Genomic DNA, 16,265 nt, shown 5'->3' with positions numbered 1-16,265 from the left:
GAGTCTTCTTAGGGGCCTTCACTCAGGTGAGATCCAGACAATTCTATGTGACCAGAGTACAGTTTATTAAGGGGGTGTTAGTGGGTGTGGGGAGGGGGATGATTGTGTGTGTGTGTGTGTGTGTGTGTGCAGTGTGGCTTTTAAACTTGCAAAGAATATCATTTTTCCAACCAAGCTCAAAAATTAAAGTGTAAAAGTTTAAATTTTAAGGAAAAAAATGCCAGCTTACATCTCTTATCTTACAGAATTTCCTCTTGTGGGAGCCAAAGAGATGGCCCAATGATTAAGAACACCATTTGTTCTTCCATAGACCTGAGTTCAGTTCATAGCACCCATGTCAGGGGCTCACAATTGCCTGCAACTCCCATTCCAGGGGATCCAGTGCCCTCTTCTGGCTGCTTCAGGAACCTGAATGCGCACTGTAAACATTTACACAGAGATACACACATTTGCATGAAACTCCAAAACAAATCTTTTAAAAAAATATGTAGATGAAATTGTAAGGTCATTTTCAAGGCATTGTTCAAGTTTAGATTGAAACAAATTCCCATAAATTCGTCTCAAAGTCGCGTGATTGGTCCTTAACAAATAGGACCTGTTCATTCTTACAACACTCAGATTATTCAGGGTTCTTTTCTCTTTAGATTGTCTTCCCTGATTCGGGCAGTGTGTCAAGTTTAGTCAGCCAGTTAAACACATAAGATAAATCCTAGGGTAAGAGTTTTCCCCCTTCCCATGACCCTTAATGTCTTCCTCTCCTGCCTCACCCTTGTAATGAAAAACGATGACTGAACCAGGGACAGCCCTGCTCCCTTCAGAAGTCACCTCAAATCAGAACAAATGACTCCTCATAAAGCCACCAGCTGAGTCTCCTCCATCCCATGATGGAATGTGGCCCATGGCTTGGGGAATCTCTCAGAGAATGTGTCCTAAACCACAGATATTATGGTGACTCAAATAGCTCCAGCCCAGACAAATACCCCAACCTGACCCCAGGCCCTCAGGATCTCCAGGCAACTTGAAGCTTGGGGTTTGGGAAGGGAAAATGTGGTCAGCCAGTCTCCAGGGAGCCAGGATGCAGGTTGCAGGATGCTGGGCAGAAGTCCTGCCTGCTGTCCCTGAGACTGTTCTGCCTTCCCTCTGAGCCCACTCCCTGACACACACACTGAAACTGGAGTGAGAAAAACTGGTTCTGAACATCTTTCACTCCCAGCAAAATGCAAGGGACAGGAAGCTGGACTCTGGAGATGCAGGTAGGGATACACTCTAAGGGTTCCTTGAGTTGGGAGGGGTGGGTCAGCAAGAATGAGTATCTGGTTGGAGAAGGTCAGAGATGACCCAGCGAGGCTGATGAGACATGTGGCCATCAGCAAGCCTATCCATTCCTCTTCCATGACACCGTCCTGTTTACCCAAGAAAGGAGCCTTTTGGATACCTGCTCAGGTGCCAGAGCAAGGAAACAGCCAACACTTTGCACTTAAGCGCCTTAAAAGGAGATGCCGGGCCTCTGGCTAATGACGCACCTGAGCCCCACCCAGAGACGTGGAGAGCAGGAACTATTGTTCCTAAGACACACTGATGACATAATCCTTTTCGCAATGGAAAAGAATGTGAACTCTCCAAACAGACCCTTGCTCTACAGCCCTACAAAGCCAACCTTGCTCTGGTCACCCCACCTCGCGCCTTCAGAAAACTGTCCCTTGTCCAAGTACAGCCTCCTTGTGAAAACTCAGACCAAACTATCCCTTGCATCTGGAGGTAGACATTAGGATGTTTCCCCGTGGCTTAATATTTCCCCGGCCCACCATCACTTCCTAAGTTAGCATGCAGGCCTGGGCCACACCGGTTATGAGCCTGAACATGGTTTTCAGTATCAAAGCAGCAAAGGTGGGCTGTCTCCCCCTCTCCATCCTTTCCTATTCTTATTTATTTCTGTGCCCCGAGAGAACAGGGCCAGAGTGTCTTTCTCACTGTCAAGTCCCTGGGGCTAACAACTATCTGGGCCCTTACACCACCTTTCGAGAGTATAGCTGGCGTCATGATGCCTGTTTGTAACCAAGTGCTTGGCATGCTGAGGCAGGAGACTTTTGAGTTCAGACCTGGGCTGCATAGGAAGCCCCATGCCTGTCTGAGTGGCGAGTGAGAACCTGTCTCTAGAATGGGGCTGGAAGGGTGGCTGGGGGCTGGAATAATCCAGCCGTATGGTGCTTGCCTACCTTGCCTCACATGCACAAGGCACTGGGTTCTATCCTCAGCTCCAAAACCAGGACTAACAGAGTGAAGGAATGAATGAGGAACAGGGGAGTCTCCTGTCCCCCTCTGTCTCTCTGCCAGGGTATTGACTGTGGACCCAGACACAGTGTCTGTGGGATTTACCCAGTCTCTCCCTCTCTCCACCCATCAATTCACCTGTCCCATCATAAAGATCTGAGTTGTACAATAGCAAGTCCCCTAAGACTAAGTCACCTAGCACCCACACATCACCATGTTCCTTCATGGTATTGGCTGGAGCTGTGAGTGGCCTGCAAGTCCTGTTCGGACAGGCTGGCTGCTTAGCCACCATAGAATGTTTTATTAAAGGGCAAGCCTGGAAAAAATAAATAAATAAATAAATGGGACTAGAGCCGGTCAGGGGGGCAGGATGCAAGGTTCCGGTAAGCCACAGGCTGTGTCTACAGGATGACAGACCAGAGTCCCGTCTAGTTCCAGGTGAGGTGCAAAGGGGGAAGGGAGAAGAGGGCCATCTCTGTGGGCAAGGGAATCTGAGACAAGAGGGCCAAGTCTTTGGGCGGAAGCGCCAGTTTCTAGTCTTCTCCGGAGGGAGGGGTTCAACATTCACGGGAGCCAAGGTAGCCAAAGCCTCCAACGCAGCCCGCGGAGCTGCAGAGCGCGCAGCGACCACTTGGGGCGCTCATGTCCAGGCCACAGGAACTGACTCCGGGTGCCCTTAGGGATCGCCTGTCTCCAGTGACGTCACCGCCAGGAGCTGTATGGAGAGCAACGCGAGAATTGAGACCAATGGCAGGACTCAGAAGCCTTCCCGCCCTAAGGCTGCCAGGGAGACCCACACACTACTCCGAGAGAGCTAGACCCTCCTCAGCACCAGAGTGGTGCTCCCTGCCCAGAGTCCCAGACCAAGCCAGTGACAAAAGGAAGCAGCTGCTAAGTCAATCCACCTACCAGGTCCCCAGTACAGAAACTTTTGACTCCCACACTCTCAGGTTAGACAGAGCTTTCTAGCTTGCCTGCTCCTTGGGTCTGACCTGACTGCTACCACTGTATCCTTGCCTTGATGGACAAACCGCTCTGCTGTCTGACTCGGACTCAGCCCACACCCAGGACTTGGGCTCCCCCAAAGGAGTAGACGCATAGTACTCTCCCAGAGCACGCACAGGGAATCGCTCCCTGAGAAGAAACAGTCCCCTCCACCCCACCCCCACAACTGTGATCCACAGAGAGAGACAGATAAACCTCCTCTTCTCAGGAGACTGAGGGAATTGAGGGGTGGGGGAGTGACAAGATCTCACAGCTTACCCAAGTCACTTACCCACACTGCCTGCCCCAAGTCCCAGACCAAGCCTGTGGGAAAAAGAAGCAACCGCTAAGTCAATCCACCTACCAGGTTCCCCAGTACAGATACCTCAGACTCTCACACTCCCAGATCAGAGCCCTCTAGCGCGAAAGCTCCTTAGGCCTGGCCTGGCTTTACCATCTCCTTGACTTGATGGGCAAATGGCTCCGCTGCCTGTCTCAGCCCACACCCAGCCCTGGGTCTTTTTGTTCAAGGAGCTACAAGGGTGCGGGAAGACTGACTGACTGCAGGAGAGCCAAGGCTGGATACCCAGCCCCTTGCCTCCTGTCACCTCACCTCTGCTTCTCACCCTCCAGCAGCCTGCGGTAGATAGCGATCTCGAAGTCCAGGCCCAGTTTGAGGATCATGAGCTCCTGGTACTCACACAGCTGCCGAGCCATGTCCTGCTTGGCTTGCTGCAGGGCAGCCTCCAGCCAGGCCAGTCTGCCCTTAGCACTGCCTGAGGCCACATCTGGCATGGCATCCAGGTCTTTGCTTTTCTGTAGCTCACAAGGCTGGGGATGAGACAAAGAGCTTAGACAGACAGACAGACAGACAGACAGCTAGATAGATGACAGATAGATGATAGATAATAGATAAATGATAGATAATTGATAGATGATAGATACATATATAAATAGATTGATAGATGATAGATAAATAGGTAATATATAGATGATAGATGATAGATACATATATGATAGATGATAGATAGATGATAAACAATAGATAGATGATATTAGATGGTAGATAGATGATAGATAATAGGTGATAGATAATAGATGATAGATACATAAATGATAGAATGATAGATAATAGATAAATAGGTGATATATAGATATATATGATAGATAATAGATAGATAATAGATATATGCATGATAGATGATAGATAATAGATGATAGACACATGATAGATACATACATACATGATAGATACATGATACATGCATACATACATAATAGATAAATAGATGAAGATAGATTGATTGATGATAGATGATGGATAGATTGATGATAGATGAAGATAGATAGATAGATAGATAGATAGATAGATAGACAGACAGACAGACAGATAGCCAGCCTCAGCCTCATTCCTCCTGCCTCAGGGACCTAGCCGTTACTCAAAGGCCTGGAGCCAGTACAGGTGTGAAGATGATCCACGGTCTGGAGGAAGTGGAGGCCTGCTCTAAAATTTGCCAACATATTTGAGTATGTCTAGAGCAGTGGCTCTCAACTTTCCTAATGCTGCGACTCTTTTTTACACAGTTCCTCAACTTATGGCGAACCCCAACCATAAAATCATTTCATGCACTACAATCCAGAAATGGGAGGCACATCTGTGATTCAGATCTTGAGGCTGGAAGGCACAGGCTTCTGACCCAGATCTTGACGTGGAACGAAACACTCTTTTGATTCAGATCTTGAAGCAGTTGCCATGAAAAGCTTAGGCCCAGGCAAGGTGGTGCAAGCCTTTAATCCCAGGAGACTGAGGCAAGCAGATCTCTGGGTTCGAGGACAGCCTGGGACAAAGCAAGTTCCAAATCCAGGTGTGGCGGTACACACCTTTAGTCTGGGCCACACCTTTTGCTGCAGACCTACATAAGGACATTGGAAGAAGAGCCACTCTTCTTCGGCTGCTTGCACTTACTCGCCAACACGTCTGTTGGATCCTCCTTCTACAGAAGACCAGCTGAAACAAATATCTTCATGGGACTGAGCAGCTGCTAGATTCTTGGACTTCCCATGCACAGCTGCCCATTGTTGAGTGAGTTGGGCTACAGACTGCAAGTCATCACAATAAAATCCCTTAATATAGAGAGACATTCCCTACGGTCTGTGACTCCAGAGAGCCCTGACTAATGCACCTTGTAACTCAAACTCACCCTGAACTCACTTTATAGCACAGGGTAGCCTGGAACCTGAGATCTTCTGGAGTTACAGATGTGTTTTTCATGTGTTTAAGGGAAAACCGGAAAACTGAGGTTTTGGTAAGCCTTGTAATTTGACCAGGAGTTCAGAATTAATATTAAGGCAAAAACAAATTTTAAAAAGTACATTAAAAAAATATACAAACACGGGGGCAAGTGAGATGGCTCAGCATTTAAGTGCGCCACTGGCTGCTCCTCCAGAGGTCCTGAGTTCAAATCCCAGCAACCACATGGGGGCTCACAACCATCTATAGGGAAATCGTATGCCCTATTCAGGCAGGCAGATGTATATGCAGCAGAGTACTCATACATTAAAAAAAAATAAAATTAATACATACATATAATATATATAAGCACACATATAAAGGGAAGACCAAGAACATATGTATTGATACATATCATCTTTGTTAATTATCTCACCATTTAAAGCAGAGCCCAGGCAAAGGGAAGCATGAGCTGCACATGTAGCCAGCACCCCTGTGCACAAGCACACACACTCACACACATCACCTTCCAAAGGATGAGGGGATCTAGAAAGGTGTTATAGGTAATGGCACCCTGCCCTACCCCAGCAACAAAGCCTCACCTGACTCCGAGCACCATCCACCTCCATCTTCAGCTGCCGGATAGCCTGGTTGAGCCTATTCAGGGCCTCCTTGCTGTGCCTAGGGGTCTGCACACATTTCTGCACAGTGGCCTTCACCTCCTCACACTGGGATAGGAAGAGTAGAGCAGAGGTCAGCGGAGAGGAGAAGACAAGCATAAAACAAAACCCAAATGCTCACCCAGACACCCGGTGTCCCAGCCGAGTCCTCTTCTCTAAACATCCAGCTGTCCACCCTTGTTACTGGGAGAAGTCAATGTGTCCCACAGGTCAGACTTGCAGATAGCAAATCAAGCCTGGTGCACAGTCCTGGGATGGAAATATATCCAGGGGCTTTAGGGGCTGGACAACCCAGGATTCATCTTAAGAACAGGAAGGGGTAAGCTCTATGGAATCAAGGACTGAAATTTACCACGCATGGCTATCATTTAGGAAAATCCAATGATTTGTGGGGCGTGTGTGTGTGTGTGTGTGTGTGTGTAGATACAAGCATGCCATGGTGAGTGAGCATGTGGCAGGTTTGAATATGCTTGGTCCAGGGAGTGGCCCTTTTAAGAGGTGTGGCCTTGTTGGAATGTTGTTCCCTAGGACAGCTGTCCACATTAGCTGTGTGTCTGTCCGTGTGTGTGTGTGTGTGTGTGTCTGTGTGTGTGTGTGTGTGTCTGTGTGTCTATGTGTCTGTCTATGAAAGTCTGTGTAGAGGCCAGAGGTCAGTTTTGAATGTTGCTCCCTAGGACAACTGTCCACATCAGCTGTGTGTCTGTCCGTGTGTGTGTGTGTGTGTGTGTGTGTGTGTGTGTGTGTCTATGAAAGTCTGTGTGGAGGCCAGAGGTCAGTTTTGAATGTTGTTCCCTAGGACAGCTGTCCACATCAGCTGTGTCTGTCCGTGTGTGTGTGTGTGTGTGTGTGTGTGTGTGTGTCTGTGTAAGTCTGTGTGGAGGCCAGAGGTCAGTTTTGAATGTTGTTCCCTAAGCCAGCTGTGCTTGTTTTTTGAGAAAGGGTCTCACTGGAGTCTGGGTTTTGTCAGGCTGGCTGGCCAGGGAGCCACAGGGTCCTCCCGTCTCTGCCTCCTCAGCTCTAAGATGACAAGCACACACCAGATTTTGCCCTGGGCTCTCGAGATCAAGCTTGAACCCTCAAGCTTCTAGAGCAAGCTCTTGCCTTGTGGACTGAGATACCTCCCTCAGCTGCCCAGACCACGTTGTAAGCCCAGCCATCGGCTCTACACTCTGCGGGGCAGAGGGAACCAACCGCCCATGTCTCCACCCTAACCAGGAACTTCACTGTGCAACGTTCACACCAGCACAGTGCACATTTCACAGGCAGAATACAGGGGAATAAATAGGGTCGAATTGTGAAATAACATCTCCCACAAGTGTCTCTTGTACCCTCTCCTGACAAATGTGCCCATGGTAAATGGAATACAGCAGACAGCTTGTGACGGGTGGCACTTGGAACACCTGGTGGAGTCCAAGAGCCTCAACCCACATGACTAATGAGCCATGGGCAAGTCTCACCATGGTAAAGGACCTCCTCCAACTCTCTGGAGCACCACAGCCTAGCTCCAGTCTAAGGCACTCACAAAATCCTCATCGCTGAGCATACCCCCTCCAGCCTGCTCTGTGACCTCACTTGGTTACTGTTGCAGGGTTCCAATTGGAATTTTTAGAGACAGGGCATAGAAGGAGCTGGTGTTGTGAGCCCAGGCAGGAAGAAGGCTGGAGTGGGGAAGGCTTCCTCCTTAGAACCCAGTTGACTGTGGTGTGTGTCTATCTCCATGTAATTCTGGGGTTTTTTGTTTTGTTTTGTTTTGTTTTTGTTTGCTTTTTGGTTTTTTGTTTTGTTTTGTTTTGTTTTTGTTTGTTTTGGCTTGGTTTTTGGTGGGGTTTTGTTTTGGGGGGTTTTTTTTTCTTTTTGGTTTTTCGAGACAGGGTTTCTCTGTGTAGCCCTGGCTGTCCTGGAACTCACTTCATAGACCAGGCTGGCCTCAAACTCAGAAATCTGCCTGCCTCTGCCTCCCGAGTGCTGGAATTTGTTTTTGTTTTTTTTCTTACAAAAATGGCATATGCATAGGGCTGAAGACATGGCTTGGTGATTCAAAGCATTGGCTGCCCTTGCAGAGGACCTGGGTTCAGTTCCCAGTACCCACATTGTGGCTCGTAACCACCAGTAACTCCAGTCCCAGGGCACATGTCTGTGGGCACAGGGTGCATGGGCGGCACACAGATATACATGCCAGCAAAACATTCATACATATAAATAAACCTAAAAAACAAACAAACAAACAAAAAGATGGTGCCCATGTATATAGTTAGGGGTAGAGTTACAAGATGGGCAGAGAATTCAATTTCACGAAGTGATAGGAAATTATTTTCCAAACTCGTTATAATTACATTTCCACTGGTTACATAAAAATAGCCTCTGTTGGAGATTAGGTTTGTTCTTACAGGGGAGTCCCCATGTCCGCCACGGGTCCCTGCCAACAGTTGGGGTTTTTTGATGGTCAATAAAGAGCCAGCGGCCAATGGCTGGGCAGGGGAACGGAGGCGGGACTTCGAGGATTTCCGGGGAGGAAAAGCAGGACAGGGAGAATGGAGAGAAGGAAGGGAGAGGATAGAAGCATGAGGCTGTGGAAGACAGACCCAACCATGTAAGAATCAAGGAACAGCAGCCTCAGGGGCCACTCCCACGATTTGGTCTGGAGTAGCAGAGATAAAGAATAGATTTTAGAAATAACTCGAGAATATTGGAGGGGGAGAGTGTGTTAGCCGTGGGGAGGTTTGGAAGTGGCCTAACCATTGAGCTAGTTAAGGCATATTATCTCATTCAGGTACTCCAGAGCATTGGGGTGCCGCCAACCACGCGGCCCCAACCTAAAAGTAAAAAGCCGATTAACAGTTTACCGCTACACTCCTCTCCAATGTAACTTTTAACAATTACAAAATTCTAATTGTATTAGTTACTTTACTTGTTGCTGGGACAAATACCTGACTTAAGAGAGCAAGGGTTAGTTCTGGCTCACAGTTCGGGATACAATGCATCCTGGCGGGGAAGGAAGACAACAGGAGCGCATCTGCAGACAGGACACAGAGTGCGATAATACCATGCCAGCTCACTTTCTCCTTTTTATTCAGCCCAAGGCCTTTCGGCCCATGCAAAGGTAGTGCCCTATTTAGTTCAGGTTTTCCCAATTCAGTTAATCTAGAAACTCCCCTACAGACATGCCCAGAGGTTTGTTTCTAATGGTGACTCTAAATCCCATCAAATTGTCAACAGTCAAAAGTAACTGTCACAATAATGAATCTAAGTCACTTTGGGTCTGGCTTTGCATTTTGATAATCACTGGTGGAGTGTGATATGCCTTCAAACACTGGCTACGAATGTGTCTCCTCCTGCCAGTTCTTCCATTGGTCATGTTTTCTGATGGGATCATGAGTGTCCCTTATATCTTGGGCAGGGCTACTTTCCACAAGTACTACAGACACTATCTTCAAGTTTATAGCTTGTCCTTTTTTTTCTCTCTATGGCTCATTTTGATAAATAAAAGTCCTCAGTTTTAATGATTAATTTAACCAATATCTTTTGTTCATCTTCTGTGCCTTGTTGAAGAATGCCAGATCTCTTTGCCTCTCTCTTATGATCACACAGACTAAATCTCCCTCCCTTGTTTTGACTATTGTTCATGTAAAGGTCTTATTAAAGATGAGAGGCTGGGGGACTGGAGAGATGGCTCAGTGGTTAAGAGCACTGACAGCTCTTCCAAGAGGACCCTGGTTCAGTTCCCAGCATCCACATGGCAGCTCACAATTGTCTGTAACTCCAGTTCCAAGGGATCTAACACCCTCACACAGACTTACATGCAGGCAAAAAAAAAATTAATTAATTAATGTTTAAAATAAATAGAGAAGCTCGTCTCAGCTCATTCAGGCTGATGCAGAGTAACTCTAGGAGCACAGAAAACATCTCAGTTTTCTGTGGGTCTTTGTATTGTGTCTGGGGACCAAGGGGATCTGGAGGGTGATGTCTGACAGACTAGGCATTATAGATGTCCTCCTGCCTTGCCCTGGCTCTCCTTTCCTTCCAGATAACCAATTACGAGCATACTCAGTTATTTACTGGCCTCAGGGTCCCTGTGGCTGTCATTTTTTTTTCTTCAGTATTTTTTCTCTGTTCTTTGGGTTAGAACATTCCTATGATCTGTCTCCAAGTTTGCCAACTCTACTATAACGTGAGCCACACAGAAAAAGGTTGCTGCTTGGACATTAAAAATAGAATACCACATCAGTGGCCCAAACCTCTGGAGAGAGAGAAAAACATAGAACATCCCTCACCTAGAAGGCTGGATGTTCCACTTCCCCTGTCACTTTAAGCCATTTAACCGTAAAGAAGACACACACCCTGTTCCCTGATGTGTACTACTAATTGCCTCTTACTTCTTGCACTGTCCCCATGCACACCGGATATATGCCCCCATACCTGACAGGACCCAGGAATGGGACTGCCCTAATGGTACCAAGCCCTTCCTGCCCAGGCCTGGAAGCAGTAATCTCTTGTAATAGTACATTTAATTTACATGTTGGAAGAAAGAGTTTCCCCTAGCCAGAATTTTCCAAGAAACCAAGGCAGGGAGGCATCAAGATGGACTTAGGCCAGAGAAATGTCAAAGCATGCATAAACTGAACACAAATCAGAAAAAAAATCCCCCAAGGATATCTGCCAGTTAAAGGAGAATCCTGTAAAAGACACATTGCAAGAGACACCCTCAGGTTCCCTCCATTGCTATTTGCTCTAATACTAAAAGCCCTAATTTTTCTGGGGCTTGATTTTTAAGATTTATATTATTGTATGCATATGAGTATAAGTGTATCTGTGTGCGTCTATGTGTGTGTCAGCGTGTGTGCCTGTGTGCTTGTGTGTGTGTTTCACTCTGTGTGTGTCTGTTTGTATGTCCATGTGAGTGTGTCTGTGTGTGAATGTCCAAACGAGCGCACCACACCTGGATGGTGTCTGGAGAGGCCAGTAGGGTGTGTCAGACCCCCTACTGTAGTTTGAGGAGGTTGTGTGATGCTTATGGTGGATGCTAGGAATGGAACTCTGGTCCTCTGAAAAAGCAGCAAGCACTGTGAACTGCTAAGCCATCTCTCCAACCCCTGTGGGCTCTTAATGGGCCCATCCTTGACATCAGCAACCTATTGCTTAGGTCCATTTCCTGAACTTTTTTTATTTCAGTAACTGTAGTTTCCAATTCTAAAATTTCCACTTGATTCATTTCTTTTACTCATCAAAATTGTAATGGTTGGACGGTGCTTGGCCCAGGGAGTGGCACTGTTAGGAGGTGTGGTCTTGTTGGAGGAAGTGTGTCACTGTGGGCGTGGGCCTTAAGACCCTCATCCTAGTTCCCCAGGAAACCAGTCTTCTGTTTGCCCTCAGAACAAGATGTAGCACTCTCAGCTCCTCCTGCACCATGCCTGCCTGGACACTGCGGTGCTCCTGCCTTGGTGATAACGGACTGAACCTCTGAACCTGTAAGCCAGGCCCAGTTAAATGTTGTCCCGCGCTACCGTCTCGCCAGCAAGAACAACGCGGCACACACAGGATCCTTCTGCAGAAAGGCTTTAATGCATCTTGAGAGGGAGAGCATAAGCCTACAGGAAGGGGAACCCCGACCAGAAATGGCACACCCCTTATATAGGAGAGTGTCTCCGCCTAGGACGTGGCACTCCATGATAGGCTGCAGTCAATCACACCAGATGACGTATAATGCTTACGTAACTCCAGGGACAAGGAGAATGTCAGGCGCCTGCACAGGACCCTGTTTACTGGGCGCGATCACCGGATGTCAGTGTCATCTTGAAATGGAGAGCGCAGGGCGGCTCCCCACAAAATGTCGTCCTTATAAGAGTTGCCTTGGTCATGGCATCTGTTCACAGCAGTAAGACCCCAACTAAGACAGAGATTAAACAAGCACTTTGGACATATTTGCATGAGTTTCCTTAGTCTTCCTTTGCTAAATCCATCGTCTTGGCCATTGTGGAATCCAGCTCTCAGTGCCTCAGTAAAGGAAGATACAAAGAGCCTGTGGGTCTACTGGGGCCTGCAGTCACCTTGTAGGATATACACCCACTCACCTTGAATTTGACCTGCAGTCCTCCAGCACCTGCTGCAAACCTGTAGAAGGATGAAATAAGAACGGGGGACTTATCCAGTCCCAGCAGCACTTTACTATATGCTAACAACAGCTATTATTCATCTTAAAGATTTCAATCTTATTATTAAGTCTCCTGGGCTGGGGAATCTCTCATTGGTAGAGTGCTTGCCTTGCATGTTCAAAGGTCCTGGATTCAGTCCCTGTCAATAACATTAGCTTCTCTGAGCTTAGGTCTGGGGGAAAGAGTATAACAGGAGCCATGGAGCAGAAACTGTATCTTTTGTCTCTGCATTACCAGTACTAAGTCCAATCAGGCTACACTCAGCACTCAGAGGGAGTGAGCAGGATGCATGCATGAATAGAGACATGGTGTCCTCATGCATTTCAGTTGCTGTGACAGATTGCTCAACTGAGCAGAGAAAATGATGGATGACATCAAGTTGTAGTCTGTTATTTCTTGGAAAGTCAAGGCAGGAACTCAAGTAGCTAGTCACAGTCAAGAGAAAAGAGAAAAGAAAGACACCCCCCTTCTTGGTTGTTTGATTGCTTGCCTGCTTGGGTGGTTGGTTGGTTGAATGACTGATTGATGGTTGATTGATTGATGATTGACTGACTGATTGATTTCTGCATCTTTATAGAGGTTGTATATTTAAAATAATCACTGATCTACTGGGTATGATGGCCCATGAGTTTAATTCCAGCATTCAGGAGGCAGAGACAGGAAGATCTCTGAGTCAAAAGCCTGCCCCGTCTACATATCAAGTTCCAGGACAGCCAGAAATACATAGAGAGGCTCTGTCTCAAGAAACAATAAAAATCATACATACTTTAAAACCCACTGCTCTAGCCTCATCTTTATGTCTCCTAGATGTCTGTCTACCTCCTCTGTCCATCTGGGATGCTCTTGAATCAATCCCTCCTATCTTTCAGTCCTCCTTCCATGGAAATGAAGGCTTGGAAAAGATTTAGCCCCACTCCTTATTGTTTCATTATTGGACGTTGAACCCAGAACCTTGCAAATGGCCAACCTAGAAGCTACAACCCACAATGCCCCAGGACACCACATTATTAATGAGGCTGCCAACAGAGATGGTGGTGATGGTGCAGAAGGGCTGGGACCGCTGATGCTGCCAGTACTATCTAAAGCTATGTTTATAGGAGCCCAGGTCAGAAGCCCCACAGATACTCTGCCTGTAAAATCCCCCCAGAGAGGCCACAGGTGGCAAGAGATGCTGAGATGGGGGTGTGGAGAAAACGCAGCTGGAGACATATCCAGACCCTGGTCTAATGGGCTCTACTGCCAGAACTCAGACAAAACCGCCCACATATGGTGGTGACTCTAGGCTGGGCCAGAAAAGACAGGGCCAGAGCAAAAAGAGTATGATCTGATATCTCCCTCAATGCCACCATTCCTAAGCCCAGATGGGAGGGTCCTCTGCCTCCCGAGGTCTAGTGACCATTTTGTCAGTCACTATGAGTCCAGAGGATGTTAGGCATTCCCCTTTCCCTGGGGTTTCACTGTGAAGATGGAGCTTTGGCAAACCCTATGCTGTAGGAGCTCTGAAGTCTTAGCAGGCTTCTTCCTTGGGTGAAGGCCTGAGGGCGTCTGGCTGGCAAGTCTTACCAAGGCTTGCGCACACTGCAGTCTGTGGAGGGATTAGGGGCAGGAGGAGGCCATGGTAGGCTGTTTACCTTGGGTGATAACCCAGACTCAGAGCCTTGGCTTTTCAATTGAGCCACAGGTTGAGCTGTGGCCAAGAACAAAGGACAAGCCGTCCTCCCTCTTCGAAAAGTACCTTAGCAGCTCTGAGACAAAGGGCGTTTTAGGAGCTCCTCAGGCAAAGCTCCAAGGGTCAAGTTCTCAAGGTAACTCGGGACACTCGAACCCTGGCATGCCCTTGGGGAATGTGTCAACCCCTACCCAAACGTGACAGTCCTACTCATAGCCAAAATCGTTTTGTTAGGTGTTCCTCCCTGAGGAATCGTGGGCTTGGGGACCCTGTATGAGCATCTGACTTGAGAGTTCCAAATATCTGTGCCCTTAAGCATCCCAACTAGGCCATCTGCCCCCACCCTTCCTGTGCGCTACCAAGATTTCTCAACCCCACTTCACACCTCTCCCTCAGTGTGAACAAAATCCCAGAGCCTACTCTCAAACTGGTTGTTACCCTGGGGTCCCTTCAGGAGAGCTTATCTCACAACCTCAGAGTCCAGCCCACCAGATCCTGAACTTCAAGGCAAGGCTGGGGCCACCTGGAAGAGCAGGTGGCTGGGGAACGGGGGGGGGGGGAGGAGCTCTGGGCGATGACCAGGGCAGGCACCTGGAGTGACCAGCAGGTAAAGGAGAAAGAACAGCTACAATGCATTGACAGCTTGCTGTCCACCAGGCACTGGATTTCTGCAGATCCTGTAGGGACACTCCTCACTTTAGCTTCTTGGTGTTCTGGGCAAGTTTGTTTATGCCAGTGCCAGCTACAAAGTAAACAGGATAGGGCCCTGGGTGCGATTTCTCTCAGGCGGCAATGGTGGAGCTGAGTGGTGTGCTCTTCAGGGACTTGCCTTGGAGAGAAATGTATTTCTGAGGTGGGTGCATTGATGTTCAAAATGGTTCAAAATGAAGTCATCAGAAATAGTGCATGTGCACATCCATGCATATGCATGTGTACACACACGTACACATATATACACACATGCATACACACATACACACAAACATACACATACATACACATGTATACACACATACATACACACACGTATACATAAACATATACACACATAGTTACACATACACACATGCACACATACATACAAACACACATACATACAAACATACATACACACATAGGTATACATACACATATACACACAAATGCACACACATACAAACATACACACATACATACACAAACATACACACACATACACACATACATACAAACATACACATACTCTCCCTTCTCCTCTCTAATCTTGGTACTTTCCAACTCTTCCCATTCTCCAGATCCAACCCAAGAGCCATCTCCTCCAAGAACCTGCCCTAACCTGACCCAAAAACCTCAATTTGAGGCTCACTCAGTCAAAAATTCATATAGCTTAGGGTTCCATGATCAGACCCCCTACTGCTTCCTATACAGAATCTGTGTATGCCTGCCCTGCCCCAGCTGAACCTCTTCACTCACTCTCTGAGCCTGGTTCCTGATGGGCATGACGACCAAGACAAGACAGCAGCTCCACCCAAACACTATGCGGCAGATGAAAGGCTTTCCGGAGCTTCTCAGGACTGAGACGGGGGAAGCCCTCCCCTCCCCAGCACCTGTCATCACTGATGGAGGTGTCAGTCCCGGACCGCATCCGGTACTGCTCACGATTCAGCCTACTTCTCTCCCAAGTTCCAAGAGTAATAAAGGGACCACCAAGGGGCATGCTCCCCCAAAGCCTGGGTCAGGTATTCGTATGAACACCTTGGGGGGAACCACTGTGGCCAGTGTGTCAAGGTACCCCCTTCAGGTTGTGTGTTTAGCAGGCTCAACTCAGCATGCAGCTCTCCCAGTCTCTGGACTTCACATGCACATAATTTTCTGTGCAGAGAGACTAGCTGTTCACACCCTGTCTGGTTGTGCTAGCACAGACATTCTGTTCAAAACACAGAAAATTGAACCAGAACTGTGCAAGCACTACCGCACATTCGATTTAAATCCTCAAACTTCAGAAGTCTGGCCCCTTGGCAAGAAAAACCCCCAGGGAGGATTCCTCAAGGCTACCACTCCCAAAAGAAAATTGGAAGGAGAGCTTCCTGGAGGATTCCTTATCAGCATGCACGGGGACCTGGTTTTTATTCCTAACACAGATGGAAAAAAAAATCAGAGGAATAAAAATATACAATCTTGAAACAGATGTGGTAGCACATGCTTTCAGGAGAAAGATCGAGAGTTCAAAGCCAGCCTAAGCTACAGAGTAAGGCCTTGGGGGGGGGGAGAGGGAGAGAGAGAGAGAGAGAGAGAGAGAGAGA

The 16,265-nt window shown here is 47.7% G+C and overlaps 1 protein-coding gene across 1 annotated transcript; it reads right to left on the bottom strand.

Moving 5' to 3' along the window:
• Positions 1 to 2,556: 2,556 nt before the first annotated feature.
• LOC110335236 (keratin, type II microfibrillar, component 7C-like) lies at positions 2,557 to 7,725 on the bottom strand. The gene is made up of 5 exons (XM_021217315.1): positions 7,623 to 7,725; positions 6,109 to 6,213; positions 3,869 to 4,086; positions 3,548 to 3,579; positions 2,557 to 2,986 (listed from the first exon to the last, which is right to left on the bottom strand). The coding sequence occupies exons 1-5, from the start codon at positions 7,623 to 7,625 to the stop codon at positions 2,829 to 2,831; spliced, it is 516 nt and encodes a 171-aa protein (XP_021072974.1). The 5' UTR covers positions 7,626 to 7,725; the 3' UTR covers positions 2,557 to 2,828.
• Positions 7,726 to 16,265: the final 8,540 nt, after the last annotated feature.

This window comes from Mus pahari, chromosome 17 (assembly GCF_900095145.1).
Source record: "Mus pahari chromosome 17, PAHARI_EIJ_v1.1, whole genome shotgun sequence".
Lineage (NCBI taxonomy): Eukaryota > Metazoa > Chordata > Mammalia > Rodentia > Muridae > Mus > Mus pahari.
Note: the sequence above shows the minus strand (reverse complement) of the source record. Positions and strands in the feature narration are given on the sequence as shown.

What these genes read in the sequence shown, in the direction of transcription:
- LOC110335236 (XM_021217315.1), bottom strand. An exon ending in CTGGAGGGTGAGAAGCAGAG is followed by an intron (nt 3,580 to 3,868) that starts GTGAGGTGACAG and finishes TTTTTCCCACAG; the next exon opens with GCTTGGTCTGGGACTTGGGG. An exon ending in ACTTGGGGCAGGCAGTGTGG is followed by an intron (nt 2,987 to 3,547) that starts GTAAGTGACTTG and finishes CTCTCCATACAG; the next exon opens with CTCCTGGCGGTGACGTCACT.